This window comes from Lepisosteus platostomus, chromosome 8, assembly GCF_059453375.1.
Source record: "Lepisosteus platostomus isolate fLepPlt1 chromosome 8, fLepPlt1.hap1, whole genome shotgun sequence".
In the NCBI taxonomy this organism is placed as follows: domain Eukaryota; kingdom Metazoa; phylum Chordata; class Actinopteri; order Semionotiformes; family Lepisosteidae; genus Lepisosteus; species Lepisosteus platostomus.
Genome location: NC_142618.1, coordinates 24,766,833 through 24,788,221, shown reverse-complemented (window position 1 = coordinate 24,788,221; position 21,389 = coordinate 24,766,833). Strand labels below are relative to the sequence as shown.

The 21,389-nt window shown below is 37.3% G+C and overlaps 1 protein-coding gene across 1 annotated transcript in view; it reads right to left on the bottom strand.

Annotated features, from left to right (window-relative positions):
• Positions 1–21,389, bottom strand: part of acvr2ba (activin A receptor type 2Ba) — a 59,848-nt gene that overhangs the window by 18,406 nt on the left and 20,053 nt on the right. The window contains exon 2 of the mRNA XM_088642954.1: positions 490–697. Coding sequence (XP_088499080.1) covers positions 490–697 — 208 coding nt within the window. The remainder of the gene's footprint in view (positions 1–489; positions 698–21,389) is intronic.

Below are 21,389 nucleotides of genomic sequence, written 5' to 3'. Positions count from 1 at the left end.
AAAGTGGCCAAGTAAGACAAGTTATTACAAACAGGGATTCTGTCCTGCACCTGAAGTTTAAGTTTCAGGGTCTCTAATTTGGATGGACAAAAATAGAAATGACTCACTGACTGAACAGAAGAAACAAACTTTCTTCATGTCTGAGTTACAGCAGTCTCTTTATTCAAAAAGGCACACAGACTCTTTTAAAGCTTGTCAATTAATACAATTATAAAAAAGGCAAAATAAATTACAAGCTTCATCCAAAAGAAAATAGTTTTTTTAATCCGTTTCGGGGGGGGGGGGGGGAACCCCCAGCTTGCTCAACTTATTTGCACAAGAACAGAAGTACAGATGAAGACCTTTACATTCACCTGACGTTCAGTATTGAAAAGCTTAGTATGTTGGAACAAATCACCATCACAGAAACAGTTCCCATTTAAGGTTTACAAATACTAAGCGCTTGCAAAAAAAAGGGCAGTTCAAAGTCACTGAGAAACCTATGCTGACCTGTCATAGCAGTTGAAGTCGTCCAGCCAGCAGCCCTTCTTCACCAGCTCGATGGTGCCCGAGTTATTGCGCCAGGAAGCATAGCAATGGAGCCGCTTGTCCTTCTCCCCCTCGCAGCGCTCCACGCCGCTCTGATTCGTCTTATCAAACTCCCAGTTGGCATTGTAGAAGATGCACTCTCGGATCTCAGCCTCCCCACGGCCCGGCCCTGAGAGGGGGGGGGGGGGGAAGGTTGAGGCAAACTTAGAAGCATTCCAATGAAAGTTCGGCACTTGCCACCGCAATCCACGAAGCCTTTGCTGCATTTGAAATATCACGCAACGGGATAAGTTCTGATCACTTGTCGGGGGGGGGGCAGTTTTGGGTGGTGTCTTTTAGTTTTTCAGACAGATTCAATTAAGAACAATAACCAATCGATATTCTTCAGGTAAGAAACTTTCATGTGATATACAATGCATCTGATAAGGTGCAAATCTGAAGTGAGCAACAAGATTTTAAAGCATACCAATTTTAAGTGGAAATATGAGCTTTTGGAAACCACACATGCATCAAAAGACTAATGCCATCACTGCTTTTAATACTTTCATTGTTTTAAGACCAGGGGCTTGGCACTTTCTCTTGAGCCATGATGATTACTGCATTCCCAAACACCAAATGTATCCTGCTGGCAGGAGAAGAGTGAAAAATATCCTGTGACGTGGAGAAAGGTTCTCTCTGCTTTGATTTGTTTATACTGCTCCTCAGGATTGTGTTCATCTCAGAATATAACCATGATCAAAGGGACACTGCTGTCGTAAGGCCAACGCCACATGCATGTTCAATACAGGCATCAAGCCTTGAGAGTAAAAATAGGAGCTTTGAGATGTCTCCCACAGTGCTAAAATAGCTATTGAACCCTTTTAAGTACTGCCAAGGGTACACTGCTATAATAAATAAGTAAAACTGTGACTGCAAATGTCATCCTGAAAGCTCTATTTGTATCCCTTGACTGTCACAACATGATCAGAACCAATTCTGATCGCACAGAGGTCAACTTTCTCTTTATGAAGCCCGCTATTTTAGTCCACCTTTAGTTTATATGGAACACATAGCAGGGTATTGTGAACCCAGTGTTGTACATAAACTCAGAAGAAATCTTTCCCTGATCACGTAACAAAAAGGTTCAATATGACAGATACCACAACAGCGCAGCCTGTTGTTTATAAGCCACTCTGAAAGAAGAACATGTACAAGCATAATAACTTTGGATTAACTTGACATTAATAAAGAAACAGACCAATTATTAAAATTTCACATTAAAAAAAAAACGAATTTAATCAAATTCTATCACCCATTCAAAGCTCACCCATTATATTAGATTGCAAACTGTTTTGCTAAAATAGGTTTATAAAGCACATTTCCCAGTATATGAACATTTTGCATTACAGTACAAGGGCTTTTTTAGGCTTGAATGCTTGAATTTTTACGTTTTACTCTCTAAGTTGTTTTACAGAGCAGTTTAAACCTAAAAACATACAGTTGCTGCTAAAGAGTATAATTTTTCAATAGTCCTTTCACACATGGCATCCAAAATGATTTCTTTACCCAGACTTTCCAATTTTTACAGTTTTTTTTACAGTTTGACAGCAGACAACTTAAACTTAAAATCTGACTGAACCATGGTCACCTTACACACAAACAAAATTTTGTATATTCACTTATCAACACTTGTGTTGTAAAATCAATTTTGTAACAAAATCAAAGACTAAAGATTATCAAAACGGGGGAAAAACAAAAGCTTATGCATGACATTGAGGTGACAGAAAATCATTGAAATACAGATGTGATAAAAGGTCATCTGAAGGACTACAGCTATTTCATAGAACTGTGGGAAAAAAAACAAGCAAAAACAAAAGCTTAACTTCTTGTAAATTCTGACAAAAGGGCAAAGAACATGACTATAAATATAAAGCAACTGCAATCTTCTCATTGGAGACCCAAGCGTGAAGCAATGTTTACTATACGACACAAATTTGGCAAGGTTGGATACAGCAGATGTTCCCACAAATCTGTGCATTACGGTTGCTAAGCAACATGAAATGTAGGGAGCCTTGGTGACAACCCATCCCCCGACAAGCCTCCCCTCACACACATACATGATACACAAACAGCTTATGTGATTGCTGTGGAAATGAACAGGAAAAAAATGTCCTGTATACATTAATGTACAAACATTATAACACCCTGCTGCCTCAGTTAAAGACTCTTAACAACACAACAGAAGACATTACAAGATCCCCTAGCAGACATTAAGGTTAATGGAAATTTCAAATCGTGGACATGGCAGGAAAAATCTTTTTTTAGGACAACAACTAGGCACGAGCACACAAGAACATTCACATTTTCAGAAAAGGATCTCACCCTAGCTTCTTTCTATAACTTACCGGGTATCTGTCTCAACATGCTACTTATAACAGTAGCTTTTTCCACACTCCCACAAGGCTTTATGTAAATAACCTTTGTTCTCCGTTTAAAATGCATGTCCACAGTTTTCTTTGTACAACATATGGGTTGTGTTTGCTTGTTGATTCTAAAGAAGTCCACTGTGTTGACACCACCAAAGCCACCAAGCAATCTAAAATCTTGAATTGGGTCCTCTCAGTTCAAGACTTAAAACATTTAGAGTGTATCTGGTTGCTTTTTTCTGAATTGATCCTAGATTTGTATTCTTAAAATGTTTTTTTTTAATTACGGTGACTACAATTGTACACAATATTCCAAACGAAGTTTTCCCATCTTATTTATTATACTATTTGAACATCCCTTAACTGAAATCCACCCTTTATCTTTATATCTGAACAGCTTAGTTTTTATGACTTTTCCACAGGATAGATAATGCTAATGTGGGCACATCATTTTCATTTGTACTACAGACAGTTCCTTGCACCATGGAACAAAATATTTTAACCTGCTCAATTCAGCTGATTTGTCAGTCTTTCTATAGCACAGCAGATAGGATATTCAGGCATGTTCTTATAAATATTTAAAACATAACAAATGATTAGGATATTGAGGGTATGCACTATTTTAAAATCATTTTTAGTGTTGCCATTTCTTGTTCATAATGGTATTAAGCAGGTAAGCATGAGAATTATTAAACTCCTGCCTGTAATTTAGGATATGCCACCAAATATGCCACAAATAGAAAAAAATAGCCCATACCCCAGGGAAAGAATACTGATCCAGTTCAAAGAAGAGCTATAAAACATTTCTCCATCTCAAAACAAAGCAAGTGGAAGAGAAGCTCAGGGTGAACCGCGGACACTGAAACTGGTAAAGCGCTTGGGAGTTTCATTGCAGACAGGAAAAAGAAATGGAAGGTACAACCAAAGGCCTCATAAATTCAGCACAGCAAATGTGTCACTACTGAGAAAGAAGTATTTTAAAGCATGGATATTTAATGGCTATACCAGAGAAAATGTTCCTTCAGGTTACAAAGGAGAAAAAAGTATGTAGCAGTAATTTCATTTATGTGGCTACATACTATCTTTAGTATTAAAAGATACTAAAATAAGCTTTGGGAAAAATAATGAAATGTCTACTTTGCTATACTGTAAATTTATATGAAATGGATCTCCCCCTGCTGTAACTATCTCCAACCCCATGATTAAACTGAGAAGTCAGAACAGAACAGGCAATCCCTCAATGTGATGATTTTTAAAGTAATCTGTAACAAAATATGAAAAAATCTTTTTGCAGAGAAACAATCATAGATGAGTAGCAATCTCTCATGTGGCCTGATCATATGATCAAAGTTATCAGGGATCAAAGGCCCTAGGCAGGGCAGTCCAATCCTGGTCCTGGAGGGCCAGTGTCACTGCAGGTTTTCCAGGTCTCTTTAAAGCAGCAGCTTCTGAAGAGGTTGAAGAAGCTGCTAAATTGGTCCACTTAAGCCAGTAGCCAGACAATTTAGCTCATTAAGTGTCATGCTGGAATGAAAGCCCTCAGACACACTGGTCCTCCAGGACAAGGACTGGCTGCTTTCTGTACCACGGGTGTCCAACCTAACTGCCTGTTTACAAAGTCTGGGTGTCTGCATTAACTCCTTAAATAAAATCCGTTAAGTCTTTTGGTTTCTGCTACAAAGCTTCAGTTAATTTAATTTAAAAATTTAAAAAGCTACTGTCATGTGTACTACTCATCAGAATCTACCACTGTGATTTGTTTGACTTCCATAAAGTAAAACACCATTGGTAAGCAGTTCAAACAGAAAAGAACCTTTGAGTGAGTGCAGGCTGACTTTTTTAAAACAATTTGCTTAAACAAAACTTAATTTATTCAAAAGCTGCACAGAAATCTCTTGCAAGCTTTTCACTCGGTTTAAAAAAGTGTTTTCATTGTTCTAAATTGTCTGTGTCTTTTAAATAAATCAATGCAAAAACATACATTTAATTTGTATGACTTGAGGATTTTACTGTCCCTCATTTTTAAATGCCTAAACTGTGTACACAGAGCTAGCCAGTCCTTTAGTAGGATTAATGTTCCAGACTGATCCACTTCTAAAACTTCACTGTCCCCATGCTGTCAACATTAACCTGTCAGGTTGCTGCTGGAAGAGGTGTTAGTGGGGCCAGCAGGGGGCGCTCACCCTGCGGTCCATGTGGGTCCTAATGCCCCAGTATAGTAACGGGGACACTATACTGTAAACAGGCGCCGTCCTTCGGATGAGACGTAAAACCGAGGTCCTGACTCTCTGTGGTCATTAAAAATCCCAGGGTGCTTCTCGAAAAGAGTAGGGGTGTAACCCCGGTGTCCTGGCCAAATTTCCCCCCTGGCCTTTACCCCATCATGGCCTCCTAATAATCCCCCTCTATGAATTGGCTACATTACTTTGCTCTCCTCCCCACTGATAGCTGATGTGTGGTGAGCGTTCTGGCGCACTATGGCTGCCGTCGCATCATCCAGGTGGATGCTGCACATTGGTGGTGGTGGAGGGGAGTCCCCATTACCTGTAAAGCGCTTTGAGTGGAGTGTCCAGAAAAGCGCTATATAAGTGTAAGCAATTATTATTATTATTATTATTATTAACATTTAGTGTCATCACAAGTTGAGTAAAGTGTTCTTAGTCTCACGTCAGCTAAGGAATGGACTCCCCCATTACTGCTTCTAATAACATGCTGTGAACTTTAAAACAACACAGACTGTCATTTGAATAAGAATAAAAATCAAAAGCTTACCACTAAACTCGCAGACCTAAACGTCTTTAGGCTGAACTATGTTACCTCAACACAGAGGTAATTCTTGGGAGGTATTCTTTCCTTGACAGCACACCTATCAGCAGTGCACTATTTTTTTCCTCAATAATGTTAAGGATTATGTTCTACAATCGGATACTCTGATTTAAAAATTATCCATTAAAATTTTGGGTACAAAACATCTGCTATGGTTCGCTGATTATGTTTTTATTTTTAGATGCCTACAGACAGGTTTCTTTGGTGCTAAACAAACTGCAGGAACAGGTCTCAATTTTGCGTGTTGCCATCTTGCAGTTTTATAAGTAGGCTTACAGATTGTATGGACGTGTAGGCCTCAAAAGCTATTTTAGTTGGCCAATACGGCTTTGGTGGTATTACAACAAGATAAAATACAATGGTTGGTGAATAGTGGAGTGGTAATGTATTAGGCATAAAACAATATTGGGAGACCTGTTTAAGGGAGTGTAAGAGTTGGACTGTACTACACAGAAAAAGTTTAAATTACCCGATACATTTTTTACAGTTTTTGTTAAATTATTGCAAAAGTGTTAAGAAACACCATGAGAATTAGCTGGCACAAATTAGACATAGCCAATTGTCCAAAGGCCTGGTAAGAGGCTAGAACCCTTTTTATTAAAACAATATTCTACTTTTATGCAAACTACTTCAATTATTGGAAAAGTTTCACAGCTGATTTAAAAAAATAATTTAAAATTTAACAGTTAGTTTTCTCAGAAGTGTTTTGTATAGTTATTCTACCAAATCAGTTGTAGCATAAGTCATTTTAGGGCTTTTAACAGATTTTACGGATTCCCTCACAACTCGGAGACATGGGTTATAATAAAAGCCAACCAAACATAAAATAGTCCTTCTCACCATACTGCTGAAGTCTGGAACTCATTTCATACATCCCATAAACATATCCCAGAAACAACCCTCCTACTGGATTCACATCCCACAACACAAACACTAAACCTCAACATTACACAGGCATTTCATACAACCACCAAGATCTCTAATTAAACACAGATGTGGTAACCACAAACCCACAGCGAGTTTTTGTATCACACAAAAATTAAGGAGCAACAAATACGTTCATTTGGCTTTAAACCTCTTTTAAAAATAGCCTAAGGCACATTGCCGTTTTACATAAACCAATTTTGCCCTTGTAGCCTTTAACAAGGCTGTCAACGAAAGTATAATCATTAGAATCCACAAGTTTGTGTTGCTGCACGACATGACTGTTTTGTAACTACAGGGAATGATGAATATCTGGTCTTGCATTATCTTATCCCAGATTTTTAATCACCAACCTGATGAAGGGACAAAAATGTTAGCACAGTTCATTTTAAATCAAGTGAGTTAAGCACATGGGTGGAAAATTCTTGCATGGGCAATACTGTATTACACACTCTAGGATTCTAGTTACTTTTAAAATGAAATATACAACCATTTTAAGTTATACTTCAGTCTAAAGCAGTCTAACATTAGTTGAGAGCAAAAAGGTTTCTCCACATAAAATTAACAAGTGGGAGTTATTACAAGGTCTCCTTGAACAAATGTATGAAAACATACAGCAGAATGTTAACAGAACAAAAACTTTGATAATGAAACTAAGACCATTTTGAAATTGTACAAAGCTCTACCAGATTTAAACTAAATATCCCTAGGTTCATAACAGTTTGCAATTCTTTTGTTAGGTGTTAGACATTATATTATGTACAAAAGATGTCATCATTCAGAGGAACATTGTTTTTTCTCAACTTCAACATGCATTACTGAGTTATGAATGTAAAACAAATCCTAAATAATTTATTGCAAGACTAAAAGCACTTCATCTCTTGATTTAAGTACTGGAAACCAGGTACATTCCTATACTATATATCCCAGTATAGTCATTTGAGTGAAATAACAGAAAGCGAGATGGACACAGACAACTCATGGCAATAGACTACCATTACAAACACGTTTTAATCATAGTATCCCTTCAGGGAACAATTTTAGTTCCCTCTCCCCAGGAAATACACAGTTGGTTTGGGTAACTGCATACTATCCTTGGGTTAATTGGTCCCATCTGGTTCCCAAGCACATGTGGTAAATTCCCCTTGGTGGGCTGCCCAGAGAATTTATGAAAACAGTTAAATGGAGAGATTAGTGGTATGTGGTAGTAAGATTAGTGAATTGCCCCCAGACTAGCAATGCCCCAGTCTCCCACCAATTTAAGACTGCTGTGGCTTTTGGGAATAGTAACTATAACAATTTTTCACACTTATAGGGTGCTTTACATCCCAAAGGATCCAAAAGCTGTTTACACATAGGAGAGGACCCACATCAACCAGCAGAGCATAACACACAATTGGGTGTCATGTGGCAGCAATTGTAAGTCAGCAGCTCTACTTCAAAGTAGCGAGAGCAGAGCCAGTAGAAAGAAAACAGGAAATGCAGCACATGTTATAGCCAGTTGCAGTTCTTTCACACTTGTTCAAAATGTAAGATTTCCCCAAACACTTGTTTTATAATTCTTCTGCAGACCAGCCAATAGTCTTCATTCCACTCCCACCTTCCTCCCTCTCCATCAGAAACATTAAAGACTGTAGACAGATGTGTTTTGAAATAATGTATTACTGTTCTTGTATGTGCTCTGGTTTTGTTAAATAAGTTTAGATACAGGAATTATTAGTGGAACTTGCTGACTAACTTCTGGTACCAAGAATCAGATTGCTAATTTGGCTGGTGACTGGATATGAGATTATTGTAGAAGAAAAAAAAATCTTTAGTTTATAGTGTATAAAATACAGTCTTAAAAATGCATTCTTTTTCTATACTTAATATAGGATTTTATAAAAATTGAACTTTAAATGAATCCAAGATTGACATGCATATTCATTGCTTTAGCCTTGGTGAATTCTTCTTTATTTTGTGATAATGGATAATAAACTGCTCCTGCTAACAAAGACATTTCAACTGGAAATGATACACTAGTCTTGGTGAAACATTACAATTCCCTCGGTGACAAGATTAATACCAAGTCACTTAAAACTCATGTGTCCTTGAACCTGTTAAATGAGAATTCCTGCCATTACAGCTTTCAAACAAAGAAATACTGTAAATTCTTCTATCAATGGACTGTTTTTAAAAAATCTTTATTATACCTTTTAAAGTCGCAGGCTACTGCATGAATATGAAAAAGGTTAAGAAAATACTGAAAAACATTAAATGGTCTTAACTATCTCGGAATATCAAGACATTGCATACAACACCACAAAGAAAAGGTGACGTTATATACAAATGGCAGAAAACTGGATACACATGTGTATACATATTCCAATGACAATATGATCTAAATTTGATATAAAAAACTTCCTTGACCATTCCCCCTCAGGCTTTATGAATATTTCTGGAAGACACATCTGGCACTCATGCAGATAAAAGAAATTGGAGCCCGGTAATTAGAAGATTCACTGAACAATGAGGGGATATCAAGTAAGACAGCAGCATTGATGTACATCTTGGTGACAAATGCTTTTCCCCCCTGTAAAGACTGTCAGTTATTTTTATTGTTCACAGTTTGAAATTGCTATTAGTCAAGACTTTGACAATGTCCCCCATAACATAAGGAGAAAGAGGAAGAATAAACAGGCTTCTCCAACTGCAACTCATGCTTCTGACCTCATCACTGCAGCGACACAAGCTTCAACACTATGTGATGCACCTTGTTGATGTCAGTTCCCAAGATGTTGGAGGGGTTTGCCATTTCACTGAAAGGCAAGAGCCCCAACAAAATAATCCCAGCATAGAGCTTGGTGGTACTGAGCCAACTGTACAGCACCACATGGAGAATCTTGTTGGCTAGTAACACGACCGTGTCTTGAACTTCATATCTGAATCACAAAGCCAGCACTTTTTTCCACACTTGAGTCACTTTGGTGCTTAAATATGAACTCTTAATGTATTTATGAAATGCCACTGAGTTGTTTCTTTTTCAAAACAGGAAAAGTTTAACTTTGCAATGCGAGCAGTGGGACTGATAGAAACAGTAGTTAAAACGTTACTGAATTTTAAATTCCCATTTATTGGCTAATCGCACTCCCATACATCATTAAACATTAAAGTAACTGAATTGACATAAAACATTGGTAATGTTGCAGGTGGATGTGGGAAAAGGGACTTGTTTTTTTCTTGGTAAATCATTTGTGAGTAACCTTAATCCATCCATCTTCTAACCTTCTAATCTTATCCAATTTGGTGCTGTGGGGATGCCACAGCCTATCCCAGCAAGCAACTGGGGCGCAAAATAGGATATATCCTGGATGGGACACCAATCCACCGCAGGGCACACACAAACTCATACCAGGACCAATTTTAACTATACTTCAGGACCAATTAACTTTCCACTATATCTTTGGACTGTGGGTGGGACCAGAGTGTCTAGAAGAAATTCACACAAACGCAGAAAGAACATAGAAATAAGAAACCCAGGGCCACAACACTGGCCTAACTTGATCCCAGAATTTCAAAATCCTTTTTAATGAAATGTAGTTGGAAAAAAGTTTAAATGGAATGGGAAAAAACAAACAGCTGCACATACTATCTAACAACGGCAGCTACTTCACTGGTCACATATGACCAGTGCATCATACACACACAGATGTAAATCCAGCTCTGGTGATGTTTTAATTTACAGATCTCTGGAGTTCATCAGGTTTCAGTGTGAGAGCAAGCTTGAGTAGAATACCCTCTCCAGCAAGTCAAAAATGCCAATTTTTAAATAAATATTATCTGATGAGTGGTAGGAAGCTGACCAAGGTATCCATCCTTGTGCTATGAGACATGACTTAATTCCCAAAGTCATCTGAACACAATCAATAAAGGATGAGAACAGCCATATGCAAAATGTTCCCATCTCCGATGCTGCATTATTTTACAAAATGCTGGTAACCTGCTGAATTAAAGTGTGCCCTCCATTCATTTATGCATCACTTCAATTTTATAGCTCTACAATAATTAATTGTATTTTTCAGAAACTCAGAGATAAATTAAGAATTTAGTCTATATCCGAGTATTACAAGAAATGAAATTACTATTGACTCCAAACCATTTGGACTTTATTTTTCCTGAATTCAGCCCTGCCCTAATTCGATCCCCAAAATAAACTATTTCAACAAATACACAGAGCCAGGGGAACGTTTGATCACACATCCCCAAATTGTTGATTGGAACAAAGCTTCTTAGGAAAATCCACAAAGGCCACTGAAGTCTTTCCTTACTGTGCCCTTTCTTCAGAACACACCATGACACCCTTAATTTGTGGAAAGTAAAAAGCAACTGACAGTGCAAAGCAGAGCCTTGCAACATGCTGGGAGGATGGACTAAGTCCTGATTATCTACAGGCAGGATCTGACACGTGATCAAGCAAACCCTGCGGTAAGCAATCTTCCTACTGAGCCAACAACACACGCTGTATAAATAAACCACCCCAAGACAGCGCTTAGACTTGGCAAAGGCACATACTCTAACAGCTAAGTATTAAGCGCATGTGTCTTTAAGAGCAGAGGGGAGAAATGGCATTATAATTAAGCAACACTCCTAAAAATTCTCCTGTAACAGGGTGTGTCTGTCTGCCATGATCATTTAATCCCCAAACCCTTCATAGCAACAGCAGCATTTAGTGTCCACATACATCACTGTCGACCAGCTAGCTGTAGCCAAGAGGGCAGTGCCAGATTGATGAGGTTTCACAAGCAAACAAGACTGCATTAGCCCTTAACTCGGACATAAGCTGTGGCTAGTCAGCAGACAGCCAGATTAAAATGTTCACAGGTTTTATTTCTGCAGCTTCCTAAATATGAACACCTAAAGCCACTCAGACTGTTTCCGTATTTTGCTTTCTTGAAAACAAAAAGGCCATCCAATTATAAGAAGGTATAGCAAATTTTGATTTTATCTAATCTTTGTCACAAATCACCACAAGCTCCAGGAAAAAACAGATCTCAGGATTGATTGTGCAGACAAAATGCTTTTTTCACCTTAAACATTAAATATCATTCATTAAAGTACCTTAACTCTAAGATCATTATAACACTGTGAATGTCTCATTCACAATATGCAAGTCATTACACCCTATGAAACAAACATAATACTCAATGTTTTAACACACACACCCCTTTAATACTAAGATAACTAAAAGCACTTAAACCTTAGGTTTTTCATTTAATTGGGAATTCTGTTAGCTGTATTTATGTATATACAGTATATAAATGGTTGATAAATACTACATCTTATAAACATGCCAAAAAATACTATACTTTGAACATTGTGCCATCATCTACAATAGCTTCAACACTTTAAGGTTCAAACGAACTTGAGGATATAAAAATCACTAGAAACATGACATTTTAATTTACACAGGCCCAAGGGCAAGTGTATATAAAAGACAAATTCCGGTATACACAAAACGCTTTTTCGTTCTGGAACATTATTAACATAGATGGTGAATGTAATAAATTGTAAAAAAAAAAAAAAGATTAATTTCCTTCCTAAGGAGTCTTTGCGTGTTGCAGATATCTGGGTCCAAACAAATCTCACAACACAACATCCGCCAGCTTAATAAAACAATATAATTTTTACTTTGATAAGCCTGTAATCCCTTAAATCTGAACTATGGTTCACAACCCATTCATCAGTTGTATGAACTGCAGAGGCTGAGTCTTCCCTTATCCACTAACCAAGTGGTATTGACTATACCAATCTAGCCAACAGTACAGAAACATACCCAAGTAAACTTACACCAGTAACACTAGGCACTGGAGTTCTGGGAACACTCAGCGAAAATTCTTCTTCTGGAGTGTCACCAAGTACGAGTACCAAGTGGCTATGGAGAAAACCCCTAATGAAGACAATGGACAAAGAGGAGAATACACCAAACCCGAACAATGCCTGGGAAAAAAATGAAAAGGGGGCCCACAACACCCCCATAGAAGAGAATACATAGAGGACTAAGTATTACCTGCATGTATCAGGGGCTGTAATTTTCTTCACAGAATGGAATTGGTAAACTCGATGGGTCACTCTTTGTATCAGTACATCAATTTAATCTTTGTTAAACATGAAATGCATAATTCTTGCCATAATAAACGCATAAGACCCAGATAGCGGCTATAAGCCACGGAGGCAGTCAACTGCAAAAGGTCTTAAATTATCATCCCACTTACCTCCAACCCTATTAGATCTGGGACAAAATAATATTGAACACTGAAGCTAGTGTCAGATGTAAAAATATTTTGATTGTACTACATCTTCTGTGGTCATATTTCATTGTAAACTGCCATGTGGCAAGGCCATCTAAAAAAAATAAAATCAAGCAAAACACGAAAGGATCTGTTAAATGTTTTTTCAACAAGCAGTCACTGACATTTAGACAAAGTGGTTCTATTTTAAAACTATTTTGTTTAGAATTAATTTTCTACAGTTCTTCACCAATGAAAGACATACAAAGATTGCATATTGGTGCACAACATCTTGTCAATTATATGCATACTACACAAAAATATGATAAAGGAATACTTCTGTTAGTAGAAAAATCACAAATGTTAAATTCTTAATCAAAAAAATAATTTTCGATAAGGAACATGTAAAGGTTTATTCCAATGCTGAAAAGAGAAGAAAAGAAACAACGTTTCGGCTGTGGAGCCTTCTTTGGGTCACAGCCGAACAAAAAAAAAAGATGGATTAATCATTAAAACCCAACAACGACAGCAAACTTTAGGAATACCAAGATACTCAAAAAAATAAGGACCGTTTCATACGAGGCAAAATAAGTAAAAGAATCTAGGGATTAAACATGTCTGATCTATAAATTAAATTATAAATCTGTTAAGCAGAAAAAAAAATCCTAGCAAATATCCAGCCAGGATTATTAAATTTAAAATGCTTTATGAGTCAATTTCATTCCTAATCCAATACTGAGTTCACAAAACAGTGTTAGAGAGGAGGTGCTACGATGGCACAAATGAAAACTAAAGGCCAAGTCTCTCTAGAGACCAAGGAAGCTGAATGCTTCTTTATGACTGCAGGTCTTTGAAAAATGCTGAGTGCAGAATTCTCTCTTTGGCCCCATTTATTGCTCTCATCAACACAGCAATCAAAGGACTTAAGTTCAGATGCTTAAGAAACCAGCTCCACACAGACTTTGTTGGACAGCAGCTTCATGCATACTACTGATAAACAGTAATATAAAGGCTCCTCCTGTGGATTATCGGCATTTCCTGACAATTTTTTACCCCGACTGCAAATCTCTACATATTTCACAGTCGTTGTGCACCTTTCGAATGCTACACCACAGTGAACCGAAAGCCCCTGGACACCCATGTTGTGAAACCTGTTTATGTGCACTGAGGGCCATCTTTTTTTTTAATGGAAAAGGCAGTCCTGAAGGCAAACTCTTGCAATTTTAAGAAGCCTCATTCCAACAAAAAGCAGCAGCTTTTCACTAAACAAATTCATTTCAGTGGAGTCAAGCACGATTCAGAAAAGACTGTGAAAGAAGGATAAATTACCTGAAATAACTGAGCTACGACCAACGTTTTTTCTCACCTTCGCACTTAGCGATGGAAGTCTTCCCTAACAGTTTTTTTTTTCTCTGCAAAACACAGGAATTAATTTGCAGAACAACTTTTACACCAAACACTTCTCTAGCCCTTAGCTTGTAGGATTTGAACCATTTCCTCATTATTGTCCAAATGAAACTTCTATGGAAAACAAAAAAGCAAGATACAATCTTGAGCTTTCATTAAAAGCTTTTGGGTGACCGCCTACATGCGCTACCCAAATAAAAAGTGGACTTTTTTGGGGGGGATACTTTGTATCAAATATGAATGATAACATGTTATTGGATAAAAAAAAATAGTATTCCATACACTTCTCCTTTAATTAAATAGAAAGAAAACCCTTAGTGCCTCACCCACTGAAACTAGTAAATAATACTCTATAAACACACACAGCTTCTCACACGCCTTCCTGGCCAGGAACCCAGGACACTCTTTGTTTTATTGAGCTATAGCCAGCTCCGCTACGCCAGCTCTCAGTGGCACTTGGTCTTCCACGCTGCCCTGTCAAACTGCCTGTGAACTCAAGTGTTGTTCTTGGCAGAACCTACCTGGCCTGCATTTTCTTTCTTTCCAGGCTCGGTGAAAGGGAGTCACTTCCAAAACAGAAGACTCTAAGAAGTAAAACGCAGGTTCCACCCATGATGAAAGCAAGAGTTTCCACATTTTCATTCATCTAAATCAGCTGTCCACCCTCTGCACAGAATTCAGCTATCCTGGCGATACGAAGCCTTTATTTAACCAGAAGGCAATTGAAAAATTCTCATTTACAACAATGACGTGATGAGTACCCATTTATTCACCAGGGCACTTTACAGAAGCAATCTGGCAATCTGAGTGAAGTGTTACTCAAGGGTATACGAGCAGTACCCCACCCAGGACTTGAATCTAAAACTTTTCCCTGTCCAACGCTGCCCCCACAATGATAGAAATGTTAATTCATCAAATGTGTGAATTGAAAAATGACAGCTAAGCTAGAAAAACATGACCAAAGAACATTTTATCAGCATCTTTCGCCATCTTCCATTGATTACTATCTGGAAAGAAAGTGAGCATAGCTACTTATACTATTAAACACTCAATATACATATTAAGCCTCATATCCACCACTCTCCTTCAATTATCCCCGTAAATTAAAAGATTCTGATAATTATATCATTTTATCTCTAGAAGGAACATCTCTCATGTTGTATCTATGGAGGAGAATAACTTGTTTGCTTTTAGTAGCTTAGCTTCCATCTGCATTCATTTGGCTATTCAGTTTACTCATCAAGTAACAGAATAGGAAATACCCATCAGAAGTCTAACAATAAAGCAGGTGTTAGGCAAGATTTTATTTCTGATTACACCAAAACATTGTTACAATTTCAGAATTTTCTATTATTCTAGCTTCATACTCTTATTTCCCTTCCTGTTTTCAGAAAAAGCATTATATTGATTAAACAATTACAGAGGTAATGTCTTCTTTTTGAGCAATCCCATGAGTTTTGAAATGGCTAAAGCAAACTATCTTACTGCTGAGATTTTATTGCAAAAAATAGAAAAGAGCGTTGATGTCAAAGGGGCAAATAAGTCCTATCCAGATTGTAAAACTACAGTCTCCGTACTTGGAAATTCACAAAACTGAGCTCTCGTGCTTCCACTTCATTTTCTCGCACTGGATCTGTTAAACCAGAAGTAAGAAATGTTCGCTCATTGCGATTCTTATTCCGTCTGAAAGTACAAATGCATGAGAAACTCATTGCACTGGTCTCTAAACATATGTCCTTCAGAGCACTTTTCAAGAAGATTACAAAGAGTGCAGAAAAAGTGTAATTACTGGTAAAAGTAGCAGTTGTGTCTGGTACACCTGATTGCATTGAAGTTTAATGGAAGCGAAAAATGCTGCATACTTACTCCAGAAGAATTTTCAATCAAAGGCTAATGACACTAGCACAAAAAGACTTACTTTCATTTTAAACCTTACCACAATTATGAAGCTGTCAATCACTTGTGCTCTTCATTTCCTAAAATTCGGACTAATTTAGGCATAGTCTGGGTTTAGTTTAGAATCATTTATTTTACATTAAAATTAGTTTCTTACAGAAATAAAAACTAATCGCTAATAGCTGCCTTCCCTTTCATGTGACAACCTGGAGTGAGGTTAAAACTGAAGCAAGAAACAGGCTTCTATGAAAGCCTATCCCATAACATCAAAACATAGGGGGAATCCACTGTCAGTTTTTAAAGTGTTCATTTAAGCTTACTTTTGTGCATTAACTTATACTCCATCACAATAGTTACAATTTGAAAGTAAGACAATTCACTTTTTATATTAACACCAACACCAGAGGTGAAGAAATTATTTAAACAGACCACATACACTTCCTGCAGACATACAATGAAATACTATGATTTTCATGCAACGATCGCAGTAATTTGGTAGTCAAGACTACAGTGGCTCAAATGTACCAAAACAGACTGCAACACTAAGTGCAAATCAATGATACACTGAATTGAATAAACACTGCCTTATAGCTAATTTTCAGAAAGGTACAGCATTTAATCATAATTTGAATTAACTCTACGTTACTGTTTAAAATAAAAACTGAAAAGAAAATACTTCTCAAATGTTTTACAAAAATGTCTTGCTGAATTGTAAAGTCGCATCATTATACCGCCTTGCAATTTCATGGCTTCTTATGTTCAATACATCTACATTCTTTTTATGATACAAATGTAAATCGCAAATCGGCAAAATGGATGCAGTATATTGACTGAGCTACACTGTCGCTCATGTTTTGCAATGGCAGTTTTCTTTGAAGACTGGAATATTTAGCTTCCTTTTTTTCCACGGAACCCACACTGTACTAATAATGTTATTGTACAAGGTAGACTGACAACTTCATTCATCCATAAGAGTTCCAGTCTAATCTTTGTTCCCAAATACAATATAATTAGTGGTCTGTACTCACTTTGTTCTTATCTAAGAACTGAGCAGCTTCTTTTAGTCACATGTCCTGTGGTTAGTGAACTGCTTGTGGTATTTTTTATGTGGTTGAGGCAGTCCAAACAAATCAGTACATGAGAAACACTCATCTCTCAATCTTTTAAACATAACAGGTTTTGAATACTAGTGTTGTTAATGACCTTGTCATGATCTATGCATATACAATTATTGCAGAAACACTTAATTCCTGTCTAAAGGGCATTGAAACAGATCTTGCTTTATTTTTTTAATTAGCTGAGGTAGAAGTAACTGATTTTTTCATTTAAAAGAATACCATAAAAAACACAATACTCCTCAAGAGGCCATATAATCCACAATAAAGCACGCTCTGGTGGATGAGAATTAGACTTGTTAGAATTCCACATTTAGCCTCAGCACTTCAACAGTTAAACAACTAAAGAATTTCTGCTACAGGCAGATCTGCACATATGCTGTTATTAACATCAAAAATGCTTAGCAAGCATTCAAGGATGTTAACCTCAGAAAGCAGTGGGACAGAAGTTAAACTGTAACTAAGATTATAACTCTGGAGTGGTCTTAATCTGTAAGAGAGAAAGATGAGGATGTTACTCACACCTGAAGAAGGCTCCCCGGCCAAAACAGCGCGTTTCCTTTCTTTTCAGCATGGAATAAACCCGTTACCTGTTCCTTTGCATCAACTATATACTTAAGAGTGTGTGAAACATTACTATTAGAACTATGAAAAGTCTGAGCATAATTGTATGCTGTCAGTTTTTAAAAGTGGTAGTGTCAGGGTAGTACATTAATTCACAGAAGCTCAGTACACCAGGACCAGAATCAGCAACAAGAGTTTGAATGTACATTAAAAAAAGAAATATAAATGGGCTTAATGATTTTACTTAAAAGTGGAAGTACTTTTTCAAAAAAATAATATTCTATTACGGAACAGTGCATGGACACTTGTTTGAAATAGTAAAGAGGCCATTTCTCATTGCATTCTTTGTAACAAAGAGCAGACATACTGATGGGCTGAAGAGTTCAGATCCTTCCGCAGTGGAAATCAAAAAGTTTACCTGAATATGTTTTTGTCTCACATTATATAATGTGTGTCTGTAAAAATAGAATACATAGATTAAGGCCAGTAACCAAAGGAGTATTGCACACAAAGATCTTGGCCTTCCACAGAGGAAGATGGGGTAGCTTAATAAAGGCCTACAGTATCCTGAAGGAGACTAGTAAACTAAATCATTGCAGCTCCTTTCATACACACTACAAATAAATTGTAGGTGTATAAAATATATGAAATGAAAGGTTACATTTTTGTTTTCATAAAGTTTCAGACTTCCCAAAGAACATTCATCCATAATCATCTTAAAAAATAGGCAATACTTCACAAAGAATGGCTAAGGTTAGGAACTAGTTATGAATGCACTATGTTATACATTTATGATTCTGTACCAATAGGTGCTTGCACGACTGACTCAAGCCATGTACAATTTGCATGGCAATTATGTTCTTAGGGCTATAGAAGCTAATCTTGTGAACGATCGCTCTGGTTTACATCCTTAAGCAGAAACAATAGTCTACACACCATTGAATCATTTGATGTGGCATTTGACCAATGACGAATTTGCTTATGCCATTTTCCATCAAGGAGCATTACCTTCAACTCTGGATATCACACTCCGACACTGACAGGCAAACAGGCAAATTCCATTTATACTTGAATTGAAACAAGAAGGGGCCTTCCCCACAACCTGGCCAGACCACAGCCCCTCTTGTGTGTGACATGGGTGGTGTTGACCTAGAGCAGTGGTTCTCAAACTGTGGTACGCGTACCTGCAGTGGTACGTGGCGTGCCGCCAGGTGGTACGCCAAATGACCCTGGAACTATGTTGTGTGCACTGAAAAAATCGGGACGGGTTTTCATATTTTGTATTTTTATACGTGTCGAATATGCAGCCTACGTACTACGATACAGTGTGCGCTAATACTTCAGTGGACACAAGAGATACTCTGTAATTCTATACCACTCTATAGGAATGCGTGCTACGGACGCAAGTGACTAATTGTATTTAAAAAAAGCTACTGTATCTCCAGCAAATAGGGAGAAAGGAGAATGTGCGTGATTTTGGAACAATGCCAACGTTGTTAACACAGGAATGCATAGAAATGCGTGCTACAAACGCTGGTAATCTTGTGAGCATAGGAAAGCGTGAAAAATAACAGAAAAATATATAAGAACTGTTCTAAGTTAATTTGAGAAAAATACACCGAGCGTCTCTGTGTTTCTCTCCCATGCACTTGAAATAAATACTTAAAATAAACACCGAAATAAAAACGGAAACGTGGAATGCAAGGTTGCGGATTGCTAAAGCAGGTAAGCCCCACACTACTATGTGTGGAGAAAAAGCTGCTGAACAGCTCGACCTGCTGCCCCCCCTGAAAGACACAGTCATTCATAGAATTATTGAAATGAAGGATTATATCAAAAGTACGCTGACAGAGCGCGTTAAGATGAGCAGATGTTTTTCACTGCAATTAGATGAGTCTGTAGTCGATTTGGCCGATTTGCTCGTTTACGTTGGATACAAGTTTGAGGGTACGTCCCGTGAGGACTTTCTGTTCTGTAAGCCGCTACCAACGGGAACTACAGGAAATTAATGGTTTCATTGCAACATCACCCTCGAGACCTTTGCCATCAAGAAAATGCCTGACGATTTAAAATCTGTTAAGACTGTTGTGAATTGTATCAAGGCCCGAAAAATTAATTCACATCTGCTTTGCTCTACTAAACAGGCTCACCCCTCTCACTGAAATGGTGCTTTTTTATTTTTATTTGTTGTTGTTGTTGTTTTTTCTGTAAAACACTTTGAGAAGCCACATTTTAATATATCAAACAAAGTTTATTATTATAGTATTTATTATACAGTATGTATGCGTGAGTGTGTGTGCACATGCGCTCATGTTGGTCATTGAGAATTTCTGGGGTTCCTATGAAATGATGACTTGTAGGTGGTACTTTGATGCTATGGTACTTGGTCCAAAAAGTTTGAGAACCACTGACCTAGAGAATTCCAGGCCAATAGATTTTCCATCTTATTTAGATCTGTGGGTTACCTTAGAACGTGTCAGGAGTGGTTTCTTGCTACAAATACTTTTCTGGGTAAATCAGAAACAGAAATGGAACACTATAAAAAATGTGGGTTTCCAAGTAAGTCTAAGTTTGTAAATACGGATTACCTTTTAGACCAGTTGTGAAACCAAGCAAGGCTGAAGACCACTGCAGTTCTCTATGGGCAAAGTACACACTTCTTTCTTCTGTTTTGAGCTACTCTAAATATTTAGCTTGATCTCAACAGGTACCAGCTGTACTACACAGGGCATGTGAATCATTTGTTTTCAGTTAGTCTGGTGCAAAAAAAAAATGAACAACTATAATTAAATGCAACAATGTGTAAAACTGGTTTCCTTGTTTTAATAAGAAAATAAACCACATAAAATCAGTCTGAAAACCTGAACACGGGGAGAAACCTTAGCCGAGAACAATAAACCAAGATAAACAGACATCAATTTTGCAAGATGTTGAATATCTTTTCAGGTTCCATATGGCATCACTAAATCCTGTATGTAAGAGCAGATTTTAAAGCACACAATAACAAGAGAAAAGACTTAAGTAACACAAGCAGGATATTTTTAATTAAAACATTCCCTAAGTGTTCACCTCATGTTGGGAAGCAGCCTGTTAACCATTTTCACTGGAAGTCTATTTTTTTTTAAATTAGAAGCTATCAATTTTTATAATGCATGCCATCAGATCATTTATAAACAATCTTGTTTTTAGAGAGAATCAGCCATGAATTTGCCATTTCATTCTTTTCTTGCACAATTATTTTAACCGAACTGTTATCTGGAAAAACTAAGCTTAACTTAAAAATGAGCAAAACTATTTTCTCCATAAATTAAAACTTCCCCAGTTAAGGTTACAACGTGGAATGCAAATTTAAATAATTGGATTTAGACTTCCTGGATTCAAATGCTACAGAACTGAGTTATACTTTATCCCCATGACTATTAACTTGCTTAATGTGGACAATTAGATTTTACTTTACA